The 16739-nt window shown below is 36.7% G+C and overlaps 2 protein-coding genes across 11 annotated transcripts in view; both read right to left on the reverse strand.

Moving 5' to 3' along the window:
* Positions 1-431: 431 nt before the first annotated feature.
* On the reverse strand, positions 432-1464 carry LOC140788054 (protein PROTON GRADIENT REGULATION 5, chloroplastic). Its single transcript, XM_073137160.1, has 2 exons — positions 946-1464; positions 432-734 (listed from the first exon to the last, which is right to left on the reverse strand). The coding sequence occupies exons 1-2, from the start codon at positions 1207-1209 to the stop codon at positions 630-632; spliced, it is 369 nt and encodes a 122-aa protein (XP_072993261.1). The 5' UTR covers positions 1210-1464; the 3' UTR covers positions 432-629.
* A 765-nt stretch (positions 1465-2229) lies between these two features.
* Positions 2230-16739, reverse strand: part of LOC140788051 (uncharacterized) — a 41191-nt gene continuing 26681 nt past the window's right edge. For 7 of the 10 annotated variants that reach the window (XM_073137148.1, XM_073137153.1, XM_073137150.1 and 4 more), the window contains 13 exons: positions 11123-11225; positions 10872-10967; positions 10731-10789; positions 10476-10599; positions 7746-7808; positions 7600-7659; positions 7325-7486; positions 7011-7084; positions 6838-6931; positions 5593-5729; positions 5395-5475; positions 4690-4795; positions 2230-2640 (listed from right to left, as the gene is read on the reverse strand). In XM_073137148.1, coding sequence (XP_072993249.1) covers positions 2572-2640; positions 4690-4795; positions 5395-5475; positions 5593-5729; positions 6838-6931; positions 7011-7084; positions 7325-7486; positions 7600-7659; positions 7746-7808; positions 10476-10599; positions 10731-10789; positions 10872-10967; positions 11123-11225 — 1228 coding nt within the window. In that variant the 3' untranslated portion in view covers positions 2230-2571. Of the gene's footprint in view, positions 2641-3153; positions 3486-4689; positions 4796-5394; positions 5476-5592; positions 5730-6473; positions 6589-6837; positions 6932-7010; positions 7085-7324; positions 7487-7599; positions 7660-7745; positions 7809-10475; positions 10600-10730; positions 10790-10871; positions 10968-11122; positions 11226-16739 lie in introns of those variants that run through there. The other 3 variants (XR_012108952.1, XM_073137149.1, XR_012108953.1) reach the window with 3 other exon arrangements.

Genomic DNA, 16739 nt, shown 5'->3' on the forward strand with positions numbered 1-16739 from the left:
TTTTTTGGGGCCAAAATAGGCCTTTTAGAAACTTATTTACCGATCGAAATTATTCAAGCCTCAAACTTGGTACCTAAATAGGCTTATATTTCATACAGATAAAAATATTAGGTTGTTTAGCATCTTCCTTTATTTTAAACCAAACTGCTAAACAGATTATCGCTTAATATGTGCTTAAGCGCTTAATAATCTACTAAAACTTCTAAACATAATTTTTTTTTTCTGCTGAAGCGCTTAATGAGGATGATGATTAAATAATTTTTGTTATTGGATTAGACCTCCTTTCGATCGAGGAAACTAATTCATCTAAAGTTTTGGGTATCCTAAATTAATTAGGACATGACCATCTTTTCATATGGCAAATAGAAGCTCATAGAGAGCGAACAAAAGTCCCAATAGATGATGCACAAGGGATGTTATGATCAACAGAATTAAAAGCAAATCTGCCACTCCCCAGGAGATTATTAAGGATGATATTAAGAAATGGCCAATTCCTACATTCATAGGATTGCTTGTTTACATCAATCCTCATAAGCCCAAGAAATGCACATATACACATCCTCCTGTTCTCAAGCAGGACTTAACAGTAAGACAAGACTCATGGAGCAATAGATCAGCTGTTGAAATGTTCATGCAAGGAATCCCAGCTTTTCGCCGTTCTTCTTCGCCAAGCGGATCAATCCTTGTCTTTGCTTTGAGTCAGCTCCTATAGTTTTGCAGAACTCCGTGATCACCTGCATGCAATGCGCCAGATAACACCCATCTATGTTTTCTTAACGTGACATTAGATCAAATCACAGGTTTCATCTCGTCAAAATTCAATTATTCTCTACTGCTGCTCAAACTTTATCGTTTTTTTTTTTAAACTCATAGAATGGAATTTGATTAAAGGAATACTCCAGTAAGATTCTAATATAATTTTTGTATTTCTTTTCTTTTTTATACCTGGGAGTGAAGAGCTATTGCCTTCCCACGTAGCTGATTGAATCGCTTCCGGCCAATCAAATTCCGCGCTACGACGACGATGGGGGCAAAGAGCCCTTTGCCCTCGTTCACGTTGCCCATCCTCGGCCGCGACCGGATCGGCCGCGCGTGGGCGGCGCGTGCGGGGACCGACACGACCAGCACGCTGCGGTCTTCGCCGGCGAGCGAAGTGGTGCAGCTCGCGTGGAGGGAGGAGGGGAGCGCTGCAGAGAGAGAGGTGGCCATATATGAAAGAGAGAAAAGAAGCCACTCAAGATGTTTTGGCGAGGTGGAATTTTAGCAAGGGGGGAGAAGCGAAGGGTTGTTAATTTCTTAAAACCATGAAGGTTTTGGAGAGATGGAGAGGTGTATGTTTGAGAGCCTTAAAAGTTGGGAGGGAGAAGGGAAGCCACACATTGGAAATCTGGATGGGTTGATGTGGTGAGTTTTAGAGGCGTCTACCGATTGGCCCAGATTGTCTTTGTCAGCAGCAGCTCTGAGGGGGATGCACTTAGACCTCCGCATTCTTCTGCACATAAGACTAAGCGTGAGTTTGATCACTTAAAAGTAGAGTTCAATAAAATAAAATTATGTTTTATATGTAAGATAATCACTTCTTTTATATAGATGCATTTAGTTTTCAGAATAGGGATGATAAATACTTTGGTCTATTATTTGAGATAGATGTCTGAATCATGAGGTTTTGTTAAAAAAAAAAAAAAGCTTTAACCAGATGTGATAGCGCCACAGTAAAGTCGAAGGAATGAAAAGTATATCCTAAGAAAAGATTGTGGTCAATTAGTTATCTAACATAGTAGGAGAGTGATTCTTTCTTTGAGGTCATAAGGAAAAGGTTGCACATCTAACCATGTATTTATTATCTGCCCACTTGCTGTATATTACTACGTGAGAGGTGTTAATGCATGATTTACATTGCTCTTCTTCCTTTTTTTAATTTTTGGTGTGAAAAGTATGCATGATTTACATTGTTGATCAATTATCTTACAGCTCAAACTTTTGGAACCTGTTTACCTCATTGCATCAAATGTAGGGCACTTCCTTCCACACAATGACAGAGCATTTCCTTGCATCAAATGCTTGTCTTTACTAAACATGTCCACCTCATTCTCCAGAGGTCCATCTTTTCTAATTTTACTTTAGCAGGAAGTATTATACTTGAAGCTTCAAGCCACTACTCTGACTACGTTCAGAAAATTAAGCATGATGATGTTATATATACAACTCATTCAATTCAATAAACTCAAATAGAATGTAAATGACTGGTGACTTCCATAAAATGCTTCCAACAAGACCTTTGTTTAAAAAGTAAATAAAAATTGCAAAGATTCATTTACTCTACTGTTTTTCCAAGCTCAAACTGCCAATTGAATGTCACTGCTGGGCATCTTCCATGGAAGAATCTCCTGAAAAGGAAAAACATATGTACGTGCATTGAAAATATTACACTTCTATCTCTTGAAATATTTTTTGTCAAAGGGGAAAAATGTCATCAACACCAACAGATTCCTAAAAGTCGTAGAGAATGGATGTGGAGACACCACTAATGGTGAGAAGCCTTCCCATATGAAAGATACACAAAAGCAGCAATTAGGCCGATGGAAAACCCTCGTATGGATCACCGAAGGCCTTTAGGTTACCAGGACGGGAAAGTACCATCTGCATTAGTCAGCAAAAACATTAGTCCTAGTGCAATCAGAAGACTGTTGACTGAAACTCCAAAATGTTTTGATTATCATAATTAAGAATTATTGAAGTATTGTGTATATTAAAACAAAGTTACACACCATAAAATTTACATCAAATTGAGCTCAGGGTATATCAAATGGATCATGATCAAACAAGTGGACAGAAAAGATCATAGCAAATTGATATTGAATGTCTCCAACCACATGTAAAGCAAACACTACTGCTGAATGTGGTACCTCGATTAATTACGACAAAGGAAGTACAGGATTTCTTCATTTAGAATGGAAAATGTGCTGAATGTAAAGAAGGACGACAAACCAAAATTAATTTTATCAGTTCAATTCAACTATCTACTGGATGTTTTATTGGTAGCGTCAAATTGGATTTTATACAAGATTATACCAATGAAAAATAAAGCCAATTTAGATGATTCTTCTGTTCTAGAATACCCATATTATGATGTGTCTGGAAAGCTTGACATACTCATACTAATGGTGTCGCTGTGTCCTGAATCTCCTGATGAAACACCCAGATATGAATGCCACCTCAAGACTCAGACGATTGCATAACTTGTAGCCTTTTCTTCATAGCAATCTAATTGCAACAATAATAATCGGATGATAAGTTAACTCCTGAATTGTGGAGTTTTGGAGTATATTCAAAGGGGGAATGAGACTTGGGTGGCAAAGCTTGGCAAATACAACACTAGTATGATATTCTTTTCACTCATATACTTAACATATTAACATCATACAACTGCCGCATCAGTGCAAACCCATTCCCAGTGAAATATCATACATCCTATTTGCAGATTCCTGAAAGGAAAAATACAAATAGTTAACTATGATAGTCTTCTTAGACAAATTGTACTGCCAAAAATGAATCGTTTGACATAGCATCGATGCAAAAGCAAGATGACAAGGTAGAGAGTCGTCAATTGGTTTTGTTGTCTTATTTGTCATGTCTAGGTGGATTTAATTTCTTCAAGGATTTCTTTTTTCTAATTTGTCAATTATCTATAATACTTCTATGTATTCTCGTCTTTTGTAGTAGGATCTTATTTATGTGGGTAAGGTCTCTTCTTAGCTTAATCAATATAGGAGTTTGAGTCTGTTAAAGTTTCTCACACCCCTTAGTTGGGAAACAGGATGGAGGTCTCCGGACCGGTAAAGATGAATATGGCTTTGTTTTCATGAAAAGAAAAAATGATTGTCTTCTTTTCCTGCTTCCTTTAAACCTATTCATCTAAGTGAAGATATAGATTGTTGTGAGGTTGAATCTCCAATCTGATTACGGCAAGCTAGAATGAGTTTCATAGCAATCTACTTTCCCTAAGCTATTCATCTAATTTTCTTTCTATTTTCTTCTCTCCTATTCTTTTCCATTCTGTTTTCACAGCAGTCCTTATTTCCTGCAAAAGAGCCCTTACATGATATTTATGCTCTCTAAACCTATATTCCAAAAGCCCAAGAACCCTAATTCCTAAAACCTGGTCTTTGATTGCTACATCTAAAACCTAAACCTAAATCAAACCCTAGTTGAAATGTAAATCTTCTCAAATCTATATGCAATTAGATCTAAAATCTGTTGTTGCCTGTTGGGCATCCTTTGGTACCAGATTGCTAGCTTTCTTTTTCCCTTTCCATTTTGTTTTCTAGTGTGGGAAATTTAGGCCAGATCAAATTTCTTTGTTCAGGTTCAACAGTCACCACAGAAATAGTTTGTCCAGGTCACCTCTTGATGTCTGTCTCTTTGCATGCTTAAAACCCTCTGAATCGTCTTTGTTCGGCTTCTATTTATGCTATGCCATTCTAAATATCTTTGCTGATCTAAGTCTTCCTTACACCTATCCTACATCAAATGGTACCACTGCATATCATCCTACATCAGGTATCCAATAAGAAACCTGACGAAAAATAATGAGAAGATGGCTCCACAAAGAACTTACAAGTTGCAATCCCTTGGTGCTAAAGAACATTGAAGAGTAAATGGAGCATGATGTTAGTCTTCTAATTATACCTGATAATCACCAAGCGTTCGCGACTTGAAGCCAGCTGCACAATATTGGAAATAATACTCCCATGTGCGGATGAACTTCTCATCAAAACCCAAGGACAGAATGTCACTGAAAACCAAAGTGTCATTTTGCATTATAACTAGATATGTGCGATTTAAACTCATTTTGCCAGGAATAAAAAGAATAGATATACTAATGAATAGCATCATGGTAAAAATAAAAAATACAATCACTATTTGAGGAGAATTAAAAAAAAAATTGAAAGAAACGAATTCTATACGAATCCATGTTTTGCTCAAACTTACAAAATGCAAAACCACATAATTGTGCTTTATCAAAACAAATCCTCTTTATACCCATAACTTCACCTTCCCTTTCTACTAAAATCTCATACACAAACTGTTGTTTTACCACAAGAAGAGCCTCTCAAAGAACTACTGTGCAACTTTTTTATAATTGAAACAGAAACTTTAACCAGAAAGGGGACATAGTTAATATAACGACAATTCAAAGTTCTTGTTGCAAATGAAATTATTTAATTTAGAAAGAAAAGGGAGAGATTAGGTTATAGGTGAACCATAACGACATCTAAAATTCAAGGGTCCCTGACATCATTTGACATGGTATTCTTATATCAGAAAAATCAGGTGCCCCCATCCAGCCCAGAAAGTTAATTATTTCATATGCAAAAGGAGGCCAATACATACTGTTTCCTTGCCATAAAGTTGCTCCTCCAACATCTCAATGTTTGATAATAATGGATGCCAATATTTTCTAGGTGCTCTACACTGCAATGAAGAGAATATATCAATGATTACATGAAAGTTTAGGACATAAATTGAAGTATAGACATGTGATGCCATCAAGATAGTGTAGTGTGTTACAATCTTGAGATTAATGGTTACCAGAATCTAGAAGCCTTGGACATGGCTGATGTTGAACGGCTTAAAGAAGGAAGACATCCTCCTGGGAATATGAATTCCCTTATGAAGTCAGAGCTCCTTCTATATTCATCATATCTTTCATCCGGAATTGAGATGAACTGCATTCATGTCAACCAGAAGTTAGATGATTGAATACTTTAAAAGGTCTAATATCATGGGATGACAGTTTATGAATACAAGCAAATAAATTTATACGCAAGCAAGCCATCAGAAATGCACAGAAGACAACTTCAAGATAAGTCTTTTCTTCTTTCATTTTGTAATTTCTGGCTACTTTCCCATGTTGAGAATATCAAATCATATCCTTATAGCTCTTTTCACACTTTCTGATCTTGAAACTAGCTTGTTAGAACAGCAGCCTTCAGTCTCACATATGTCTTTTCAGTTGTCATATTACACAATCTAGACTTGTAATAGAAGGAAACTGCACGAGGTTGCACATATGTGAAAAAGCTAACAACCATAAGAGATAGACTGCTGAGCAGGTTATTGTTGACAAGTCAATGAAATTTGATTCTCGGGGCTCAGGACATGTTGCATTGACAGAAGCGGTTAACCAATTAACTGATAAAAGGAAAACGATGCACCCTTATTGCTGGGCTATGAGATGCATTCTGTTGATAAAATTTACGCGTGCAGATGTTTTAAGGCATGAGATGCTTATGATGCATCCATAAATTAATACTGTTTGCCTTCAAATGAAAAGAAAACATGGCTTTGCAGAATACTAAAATCTTAAAAAAATAATAAAATGAATATTTACTGAGAGGAGTTTCTATAGTTAATGATTTATTATCCAACTTGTGGCCATAAAACTTCAAGGCTTGTCAGATCTAACTTACTATAGCACGTGAGTATTACACTCCCAAATCAATTGCCTTGTAGATGGCTGACCTATTGCTTGTAAAATAAAGATTAAGCTCCCACTGAAATTTAAGTGATCTCACAAGGACACTTCTGCAACCATATTAGGAATTTAGGATTTGCAATAATTTCACAGAAGGAAATGGATCAAGAAAAGTTTATGTGTATACATCCCACGCACACTAAGAATTTAGATAACTAGTCAACTCCCATAATTTCTATATATAAAGATGAAATGATCATTGACTTACATAACATTTATCTCAAAGGAGAAACATAGCTAAAATCCAGACAACTAATGATGTCAAATCTGAATTAGGAAAACACAGAATTAACAATTACCTGGAGAACAAATAAACCATCCTCAGACATAAGAGACTCACAACAGCCAAAGAATTCTTCCATGTATTCATGACCAACTCCTTCAAGCATCTCACTGAAAGAAAAGCAATGTCAGGAAAGAAATTCCACCTTTCTGCTGGTAGGGATCTTTTGAAGATAAAAATAACCAGTACCAAGATATAATCCTGTCGTATTTGTGGGAACTTGGCAGTTCACGGTAGTCACATAGCAGGAGTGTTATGTGGTTCTGACAAGAAAACTCATAAGATAAATGTTCAAACAGATTTTACTCTACCATTGAGACTGAAATTTAAAAATAAATAAAAACCATAAATTAACCAGTGGAATGAGGAGTCACAGCTTTAATCTTATGGTACTTACTATGATTATGATCTCATATTGAAACAAGAGAAAAAGAGACTAATTGTTGAAAGAATGATTTTGGTCAATTCATAACTGAAATTCCAAAAAATGTTGAAGATATAACTTCTAAACCAGCTTCTTTCACTTTTCTTTTAGTAAACTTGAGTTGTTCTTCTGATAAGGAAACTCCCGTGTATTTGCATCCAGTTTGCTTCACAACCTCTATTGCTAGACTTCCCCAGCCACAACCAATCTCAAGAACTTCATGTTTGCCTTCAATTCTGGCCTTGATGATTTAAAGGAGAATAATATTATAAGACCAAAGTAGTCAAAGATGAGCCTAGGGAAAACTAAAAATATAACAATAAAGAAACCAGATATTATGGTTAAGAGCTTTACCTTCTCAATTAGAAGAGAAATTTTCCGTATCTGCGCAACTTTTAAGTCTTCATTCTCCATCTGTCAGTTGATATGTGAATGGTAATCAGATCCTTCTGCAGAAAACCTCAAAATAGTTGTGATGACAGTGAAACTTGAGTACCAACCTTAAAAATTGCACATGAGTATGTCATTGTCTCATCCAAAAATAAAGAGAAGAAATCATTGCTCTACAGAAAATAGAACTTGTCAGCTCTTGTAATAAATAAATAAGAACGATAAGAGAGCACAAGTAGAATTAAGAAAATGTCAAAAGTGTTACTAATTTCATAATTCAAGTCAATATGAAATAAATTATTAAAGGAATTTAGAACTCAAATGCAACAAGACTTCTAATAGTTCTGTAAGGAACATAATGGCTAATTTATAATAATAATGGGCTGAATTTAAGGGCTTACAAGTTTTTACAGAAATTCAAAAACCTCTAAAACACCTATATTTTCCTTTGCCTATGGAAAAATATAACAACATTAAACCATTTACTACTTATCTTTCTTAGGTTTCTTTTTTCTTCTCTCTTCCTCTATATTTTATTTTAATTGGATTATAGTAGTGCGATTCTTACAGAGAAATATTGAAGAACTGGTTGACTGGCAACGCAAGAATAACATTCTGAGTTGTACATTGAAAAAAAATAAGCGAGTAAACCGTACATAAAGGGTGTCATTTTCCTTTAGACAGGCCAGAGTTCCTAACATTTTTTTTTATTTTATTTATACAAAAACTAAATTTACTTTGTCGCATAAATATTATTTGCTAAATTCAGAATTAAGCTAACTGCTCTAAAAGAAAGTAATGCCCCTGTGCAAGGTTTGAAAAAAAAATCAGTACGACAAGAATAAGTGCAAGATGCAAAATTAGTACATCAACAGGGGTAATTAAATCTTCTTATTTGAACATATTATCAAATATTATGTTGCTAGTTTAAAAGGGTAGGATACAAATTTATTTGCATCCGACAAGATTTAATACTCTTGTATTTATTGGATTGGTTCTCAACTCAAATCCCAGTTTGACTCGTTAACCAAATCCAGTCATAAAAAAGAAAATTCTGAGAGAGATACTTCTTATTTAACCAATTCATTTACTTCTAGCCATTTTCTTAACCAAATACCGCTTAGACTAGAAGTAAGGTTTTTTTTTTTGGCTCAGAAGACTCACATAATGGCAAGAATAAGTATAAGATTATAAATTTAGTACATCTATAAGGGTAATTAAATCTTTCATTGGAACATATTAACAAATATTTATTTTTATTATGATGTTGGTTTAAACGGGTTGGATACAAATTTATTTGTATCTGACAAAATTTAATACTCTTGTATTTAAGGATTGGTTCTCATTCCTCAATTCAAATCCCACTTGACCCGTTAAATAGAGGAATAGAGAGAATAGAAAACTAAGGGAGAGAAGTACTTCTTTCTTAATCAATTCATTTACCATGTGTTTCTTCTTTCTCATGTCAAAAAGAAAGATTGAAAATATAAGGTGAGCGAATCTTATTATGGACAAACTGTATCTTCTTATCTATATTTGCTGATAAAGCAATTCTATCAAGAGAAACTAAGAATATACCAAGTGCTTCCCAATTACAAAGTGATAGCTGGATAATCATTTCATACTTCAAAGAAATCTCTAGAAAGCAATACAAGATACACAATGGTAACTTCCTCACTTCAATATATTTCCTCAGGTAATAGATCAAAGGAAGCAGATAGCTATATAAAGTTATAAACTGACCTAATTCTTCACTACTTCCTACTATAATGCTCGACAAAGGGAACTAATAAAAACTTTTCAAGTTTTACGAGAAATGTTTGGTTAAAGCAATTTAATTTACAAATATTTTACATTGCTTTCATGGTTTAAATTTGTAGCTGAAATGATCTCCACCTGTCATAATATGGCATTTGCATGTAAGACATTCATGTAAAAGAAATTGCTACGAAGATCAAGCAATCATCAACTATGCTGCTAGCAATATATCTTAACCAGAACTAATTGATGCAAAATTAAAGAGAATTCAAGAGAAAATGGTTCGAAGCCTAGGACCAGAAAATTACTACAGACTAAGCATTACAGAGTGATGTGTTTCCCATTTCCTGATTCTGGAAGTCCTAGATTAGGCCATAATTCCACATCATCTCACAGTCTAAACTAGCCCAATATTTTGGGTAAGGTGTTTGTTATGCTCTTCTCAGTTTACCGTATATTAGAAGTTAGCAAGGATTTCTCCAAGCTACATATTGTGAACATGAGCGGCACATATCTTGGAGATTCAGATACAATACCATAAGAGTATTCATCTAGCAAAACCAAGCCCTTATGGGTACATCCTTAACTGCTATGATCCCATGGGAGTTTACAAGGAACACAACAGGAAAGAATAATATGCGAGATAGTAAACACAAGCATAACTATCTCCAGAGGTCCAGATATTTCCCCTGCCCTGCATTAGATCATAAGAATGACCAGAAGGTGAGTATGTGTCTCTATTGGTATTTCCCAGCTCCTGCATGTATTAAAAAAAAACAAAAGAATACATGAAAAATCGCAGCAAAGATTAAGCATAGTTTACATACTTGTCCAGTTTCTGCATTAAAGCATCTAAATAATGTCACAATTAGTGAGATGAAATCTTCTCCAATAATAGAAAGTGTGCTGAATAAATTAATGATTTAACAATATAGTAACTCAGTGCCCTAGGTTGTGAACTGGCAATTAGATAAACTTAGAGCTTAGACAATTAATCACAGCAGTGAAAAAGGAGACTAAAGAATGACCAGGTTGAAATATATAACATGCCATTGCACATTTGTGATATTTCCTAGACTGACCAGATCATAATGTTGAGAGATATTTCGACGAGCTTGTGTCAAAGTATTTTGCCTTGACATGTGGCGGTAAAAATACTTAGCAGATGCAATTCCAGCTGTTAAAAGAAATGGTGTCCACCAACCCCTGACCATTCCAAAAGGAAAAGGTCAATTATTAATTGTTAGAATTTCCCCCTCCAACATGCAAATGCTTTCATATATACATGCACGCCCTCACTCATATATACAGCAGCAAAAAGTAAGAGAAGGAGAAACCTTTTATTTAAAAAAGTGCTCCTCGAAGCCTTCTTCAGATCCCTATTAGCAATAAGAATCTGCAGGAACAAGTGGTACTTAGACTAAAAATAATCACCATTGCAATTCACTTCAGTTACAAACTTGTTAATTTTCTTTTACCAGAAGAAGATCAACAAGACCTTCCTGCTCATCGACAAAGGAAAAGTACCCGTTTATATATGCATCTGCTAGGCCTAGATCAGCTTCTGCAGCAATCTGCAGAAGAAGAAAAAGTAAGATAAAGTTATTAGTATTTGTAATAGTATAGAGAGAACATGCCAACAGTTAACTGAAAATTGCTGTCTATTTGTGTTTAGTCAACACCTAAAGGAGAATAATTGAGAAAATAAGGTTTGGGTAGTTAGCAGAACCTTCCAGTAGAATAAGGGACTGTGCACTCTCAAAACAGACTTTATGCAGCATTTCTTACTGGTTCGTCCAAAATTGAAAATAGTACCCCCATCTTCTAGCAACCTGAACATAAGTTTATGTCAGCAGGAAATATTAGCATCATGTATCATAGCATCTCTATGATTATGATCCCTTTTGGTGTGTCTTGACTCGAGAGAGAACCATGCAAAAACCAACAGATATAATTGCAATAAGACGCAGAGGACTGGGGACAAAACTTTTTAGGTCTTTCAAAGATTTTAGTGGATTTGGCTAGAGATGAGAAGGGAAAAGGGAAGTTTCTTTTTAACAAGATGTAAGTGCAATGCAATCAAAGAAGGTCGTTCGAATGGCCTTGCAAAACATTTCGTCATTCAGGAGTGTGGAAGATGTTCAAATGGCCTCAGGTGAATCGTTGATTTGCTACAGGAGTTTGAACAACCCTAGGGGTTTTCGACCTCCCCAACGAACTTGCTGTGACCTGAAGGCTTATCTAGTAAGGTAATTATACCTTTCAACTCTTCTAGGTTAAAGATCATCATACCATAAAGAAAATGCAGAGGTAAAAGTCTGTCGCACAGATCCAAAGATGGGCTTTTGGTAGGTATCTTGCCCATGACCAAAGAGGTCATGGGTTCAACTCCAACCCCAAACAATATTGTGAAAAAATTGTTTGGTGGTTGATAGTTTGATAGCTTAGCTTGATTCAGTTGATGGCTCGGTAATACGGTAGCTTGGAGGACAGTTTGGCAACACAATGGCTTAGAGCAGGTCTCGGCGGCGTTTGGTTCAAAGCAATTGTTTGACGACGCATATGGCTTGAAGTCTAAATAAGGTAGCTAAAAGCTCGGTGAAACCTTAGTGCCTCTGTTTCTAAGGAGAGTTGCCATTTGTCTAGCCTATATCTAGCCTTCGGGTTCATGAATGATCAAAAAAAAATATTTTGAATTCATCTCTCCCTTTGGTATCTTCTCTATCAAACTTTATTCCCTTTTGTCCTAAATTTTATGAGGGGATTATCTTGCTCTAGGATAATTTATTTTTCACTTCTTGTTGGATGCTAAATTTTGTTTCAGAGTGAAATTATTATTGACTCCATCTGTACTCTGTTATATTATTATGGATCCTTTAGGCGTCTCTGCCCATGGATATAGGCAACAAGCTGAACCACAAAAATTGTTCTTGTTTCTGTTGCTTGTGTTTAGTTTGTTTAAGCCCAGGTTATTCTTGTCGAGATCTCACGATCATCGATTCGGATCACTATGCTTCTAGAATATGACAAACCTCCCTCAATGTCCAAACCAACCCGTCATGCAACTTGATAGGATGGTACTAATGCTGATCAAGGAGCAAGATAGCCCATTTCTTCAAATACTCTGTTATATTATAGTGGATCTTCTAGTCGTATCTGCCCACAGATGTAGGCTATAAGCCGAACTGCAAAAATTGTTATTGTCTCTATTGTTGGTATTTGGTTTGCTTGAAGCCTAGGTTATTCTTGTTGAGATCTCCATCTTATGATCGTCAATTTGGACTCTGCATGCATAATGTTCATCACAACAAACTGGTATCAGATTGATGAGTACGACGAAGTTTGACGTGGAGAAGTTCAATGGACATAATAATTTTGGCATGTGGCATCTGAAGATACGAGCACTTTTGAGGCAACAAGGATTGGCAAAGGTTTTGGACAACATAGTACTGAGGACTATGCCAGATGAAGAGGCTTAGAATTGTACAGGTAAGCTCACAACGTGATTTTGTTATCTTTCTCAGACAAGGTGTAACAGGAGGTAGTGAATGAGGAGACAGCCTTCGAATTATTGAGAAAACTTGAAGCTCTCTACGTTATGACCCAAATTCAGAATCATGACTGACCCTTCTATCTCTTTCCCGCTAAAGGAAGAACTTTTAATCTCAACCCATTAAGAGCTTTTAAACCGTACTTCGTCTCCAACCTCGGTTAGGAAACGCAAGAGAGAAAGAGAGGTCATTGGCGGCGAGTTGATCACCGATGGTGGAAGCTCCTCTTTTTCTCCTTCTCTTTTCCTCTCCCTCACTTTCTCCTGATGAAACTCTATTTAGATGGAATGGTTGGCAAGTATTGCGGCATATGCTGTACCACAGGCACAACAATCCTTGAGCAAGGCACCAGACAGTTAGGCACACTCTGCAACTTGCTAAACAGATAAACCAGACTCTCATGGAAAGAGCTCGCTATATGCTCTCAACTGTCGAGTTGTCAAAGGACCTCTGGGCTGAAGCAATCAACACACTGCTTCCCTAATACAACAATTGAGAACAAGACTCTTCTTGAGATATACTACGGTGCTCCCACTGTTTATTCAAATCTTAAGAGTATTTGGTTGTCATGTTTACTATCATGTTATATCGACAGCAAAGGAGAAGGGTGCTGACAAACTAGTGGAGTTGAATTGGGGCTACTCAAATGGTGTGATCCAGCGTTCCAAATCAGCCAGCTTTAGAAGAACACAACTCTAGTTTCCAATCGGGTAATCATGAGCAGAATGAGTGTGGCAGTTGGCAGGCTAATAAGGCAGATTATGGCACTGTATCTATATGGATATGCAAACTAGGTACCGTTCACTCTAACATTGGTAGAAGAGATTGAAGTGCAGGAATCGTCCACCTATAGAGAGGACATTATAGGATCAGAGTATACAAAGTGGATTCTTGTGATGAACAAGGCGATCAAGTTGCTAAAAGGCTCGAATATAGGTTATAAATGGGTCTTCAAAAGGAACGAAGGGGATCCTAGGATTGAAAATGCACGATACAAGGTACAATAAGTCGCTAAAGGCTATAACAAAAGAAATCGACTTCAATGAAATCTTCTCTCCTATTGTGAAACATAGCTTTATACATGCCTATTACGGTCGCCCTCGAGGAAGTTGATTGTCTATCCGATTTGTTAATCTGGACAGAACTCACACGGAACTTGCGAAAGTAATAGGGATCGATCCAATTGTTAGAATAATCTGAGATTTGGATTTATTGTTCCTCTTGAAGTTAGGAATCCAACACAACAGGAATCTTATCGATTGGGCTAGTAGATCAAAAATTATGAACGAAACAATGACGAAAGATCAGGAGGTAGCGGGATGGACGTGGATTATATGGTTAGAGTTATGGGAGATAATAATGGCTATGGTGGATGGGTTAGTACCTTGAACAAGATGAAGTGAGAGAAAAGAGCTTCATAGTATGGCTGGTTGCTGGAGTGAGGAGGGAGAAGTGACAAAGAATTAACCTCAGCTGTAGACGAGCTCAGGCTGGATACCAAGGGGGAGGAAGGAGGAGAGAGAAGTTGGCTCAAGCCTAGATGCAAAACAAGTTCCAATAATTAATAATTCTAAGTTGGCTACTTTTTCACATATTTGGAGGCTAGCCAATAATCCAAAAACCTTAAATAAATCCTATTATGGTATAACTTATCCATCGCGCTTTTGAATGCCTCTCGATCGCGTTCGAACTCCCAAAAAATAGAGCTCTAGATGTTGAACACAATCAGGCGTTCAAGCGACCAAAAACTATGCTCTATATGTGCGAACACAAATTAGGTGTTCGAATGCCGCATTCAAACACTTTCCACTTGCGTTCGAACGCACCTGCCAAAAGTCATCTTATTTTCCTAAATAATGAGCCAAACTAATATTTGCAGTGTATAAAAGTGATAGCTTTATGATTAGGCATAACTACTCTAGGAGTAGCTATGAAAGCTATGTGTACTATAGGTGACTGCTAGATGACTCCTACATCTATTTGCTTCTTTAAGTTGATGACATGCTCATAGTAGCAAAGGACAAGTCAGAGATTGAGAAATTAAATACCAAGTTGAGTGCTGCGTTTGAGATAAAAGACTTGGGCACAATGAAGAAAATCTTAGGTATGGAGATTCAGAGGGATCGCAAGGTGGAAAGCTATATTTGTCATAGAAGAAGCATATTGATCACATGTTTGACTGTTATGAGATGACAAATGAGAAGCCCATGAGTATTCCTGTCACGACCCGAAATCGGAATCATAACCAGCCATATACCTCAATACACTTGAAATACATTAAGCCTTACTAATATTTTCTAAGTACACAATGATAAGAATTAATAAAAAAAATTGATTTATATAATTTAACCCAATAATAATGAAAATAACTAATGTCATCAATGTTGAGATGACGCTCGAGTCTTTTCCTCATGGCTGATCCAATTATGATCATTAGGAGATATCACTATGTGATACATGCACCTTGTCTCTTCTACTAACCATTGAGAGAGATTAGAGTCACCTCATAAAGTTTTTCAATCTAACTTGGGACAATTCTCTAATCTCGCCAGAGTCACCTTAGAGAGTCACCCCAATAATCTAAAATAAGACTTTCCCATGGACTTTCAGTTAGACTTAAATCATAACGGAAAGTCACAATTGATCTATACTGCGATTGTTCTCTAAGTCATACCAAATACTAGTTATGCTTTTCCCCACTAAAATTTACAATTTGCATGAAGTACGGCAATATACTGAATTATATATTTTGCACATAGAATTATAATAATTAAATTGTACAAAAAAAATATAATAAACAAATTTGTACACAGAGAATTACGTGGTCCGATAAAAGGCACAGAATATAATATGAATAAATATGTGAGTAAACCCACTCATCTATAACTAAAAATCACCACATTTAATAATAAATAATAATAATAATTTAAATTAAATAATATCATATTTTCTAAAAATTTAAAGCGAAATAAATAGCTAAAATGAGTTGATTTAAACCCATTGGATTGGGGTGCCGCAGCCCACATCAATCTATTAATTGGGCTAGGCCAAGGCTCAACCAAATCACAATGGACGCCTAGCCCAGCCCTCCATGAAACTAGTTCGGGTCGAGTTTTTGAATCTGAAATCCAAACCCAAAACCGAAGCCACAAAATGAATAAAAGGATTCTCCCTCGTGGTGATCGTCGCGAGGAAGAGAAGGAGAGAGTCCACCTGCGACCACCGTTGTTGACAGTCCATCGACCACATCCCAAGCTCCCTGACACTCTCGCGACCACACAGACTACACGAGGTGGAGAAGAAGCCGTCGTTGACAACTAGTAGCTCGACTCCATGGCCGACAGCCATGGAATTGTCTTCTACCACATACCGAGCCACGAGGCTCTAAGGAAACACGCCTACGACATGAGACCAACGACACAAAGCTCCGGCACACAAGCAGCAGCGACCCGAAGTCGACTGGCTCAACAACAACGCTTCACCCCAAAAAATAGGTAGTTCTATTCTAACTTATTAAACTTTAATTAATTATGAGAGATGGGAGAGGACTGACTAGCGAGTCGTTGAGTGGTCTTCGATCACTCCGGCAATGCTCCGGCGCTTCGATTCGACGGTGGGTGCTCCGACAAGGAGAGAGAGAGGAGAGAGAACGGCATAGAATTAGCTTTTTGATTTATAGGGTGGGTTTTCGAATCTTTATTTGGGATTGGACTCAGATTCGGAATGGCCTAAATCTCGCGGCCACTCCTCTCTTTGCATAAAACTGCAAAGGAGAAGGAAGGGGAGGGGGTGCAT

This window comes from Typha latifolia, chromosome 5 (assembly GCF_019914945.1).
Source record: "Typha latifolia isolate L0001 chromosome 5, TyphaL0001v2, whole genome shotgun sequence".
Lineage (NCBI taxonomy): Eukaryota > Viridiplantae > Streptophyta > Magnoliopsida > Poales > Typhaceae > Typha > Typha latifolia.

Coding starts and splice junctions, on each gene's coding strand:
- LOC140788054 (XM_073137160.1), bottom strand. CDS start 1,209: ATGGCCACCTCTCTCTCTGCAGCGCTCCCCTCCTCCCTCCACGCGAGC. Junction 735..945: donor CAATAGCTCTTCACTCCCAG/GTATAAAAAAGA, acceptor CATTGCATGCAG/GTGATCACGGAGTTCTGCAA.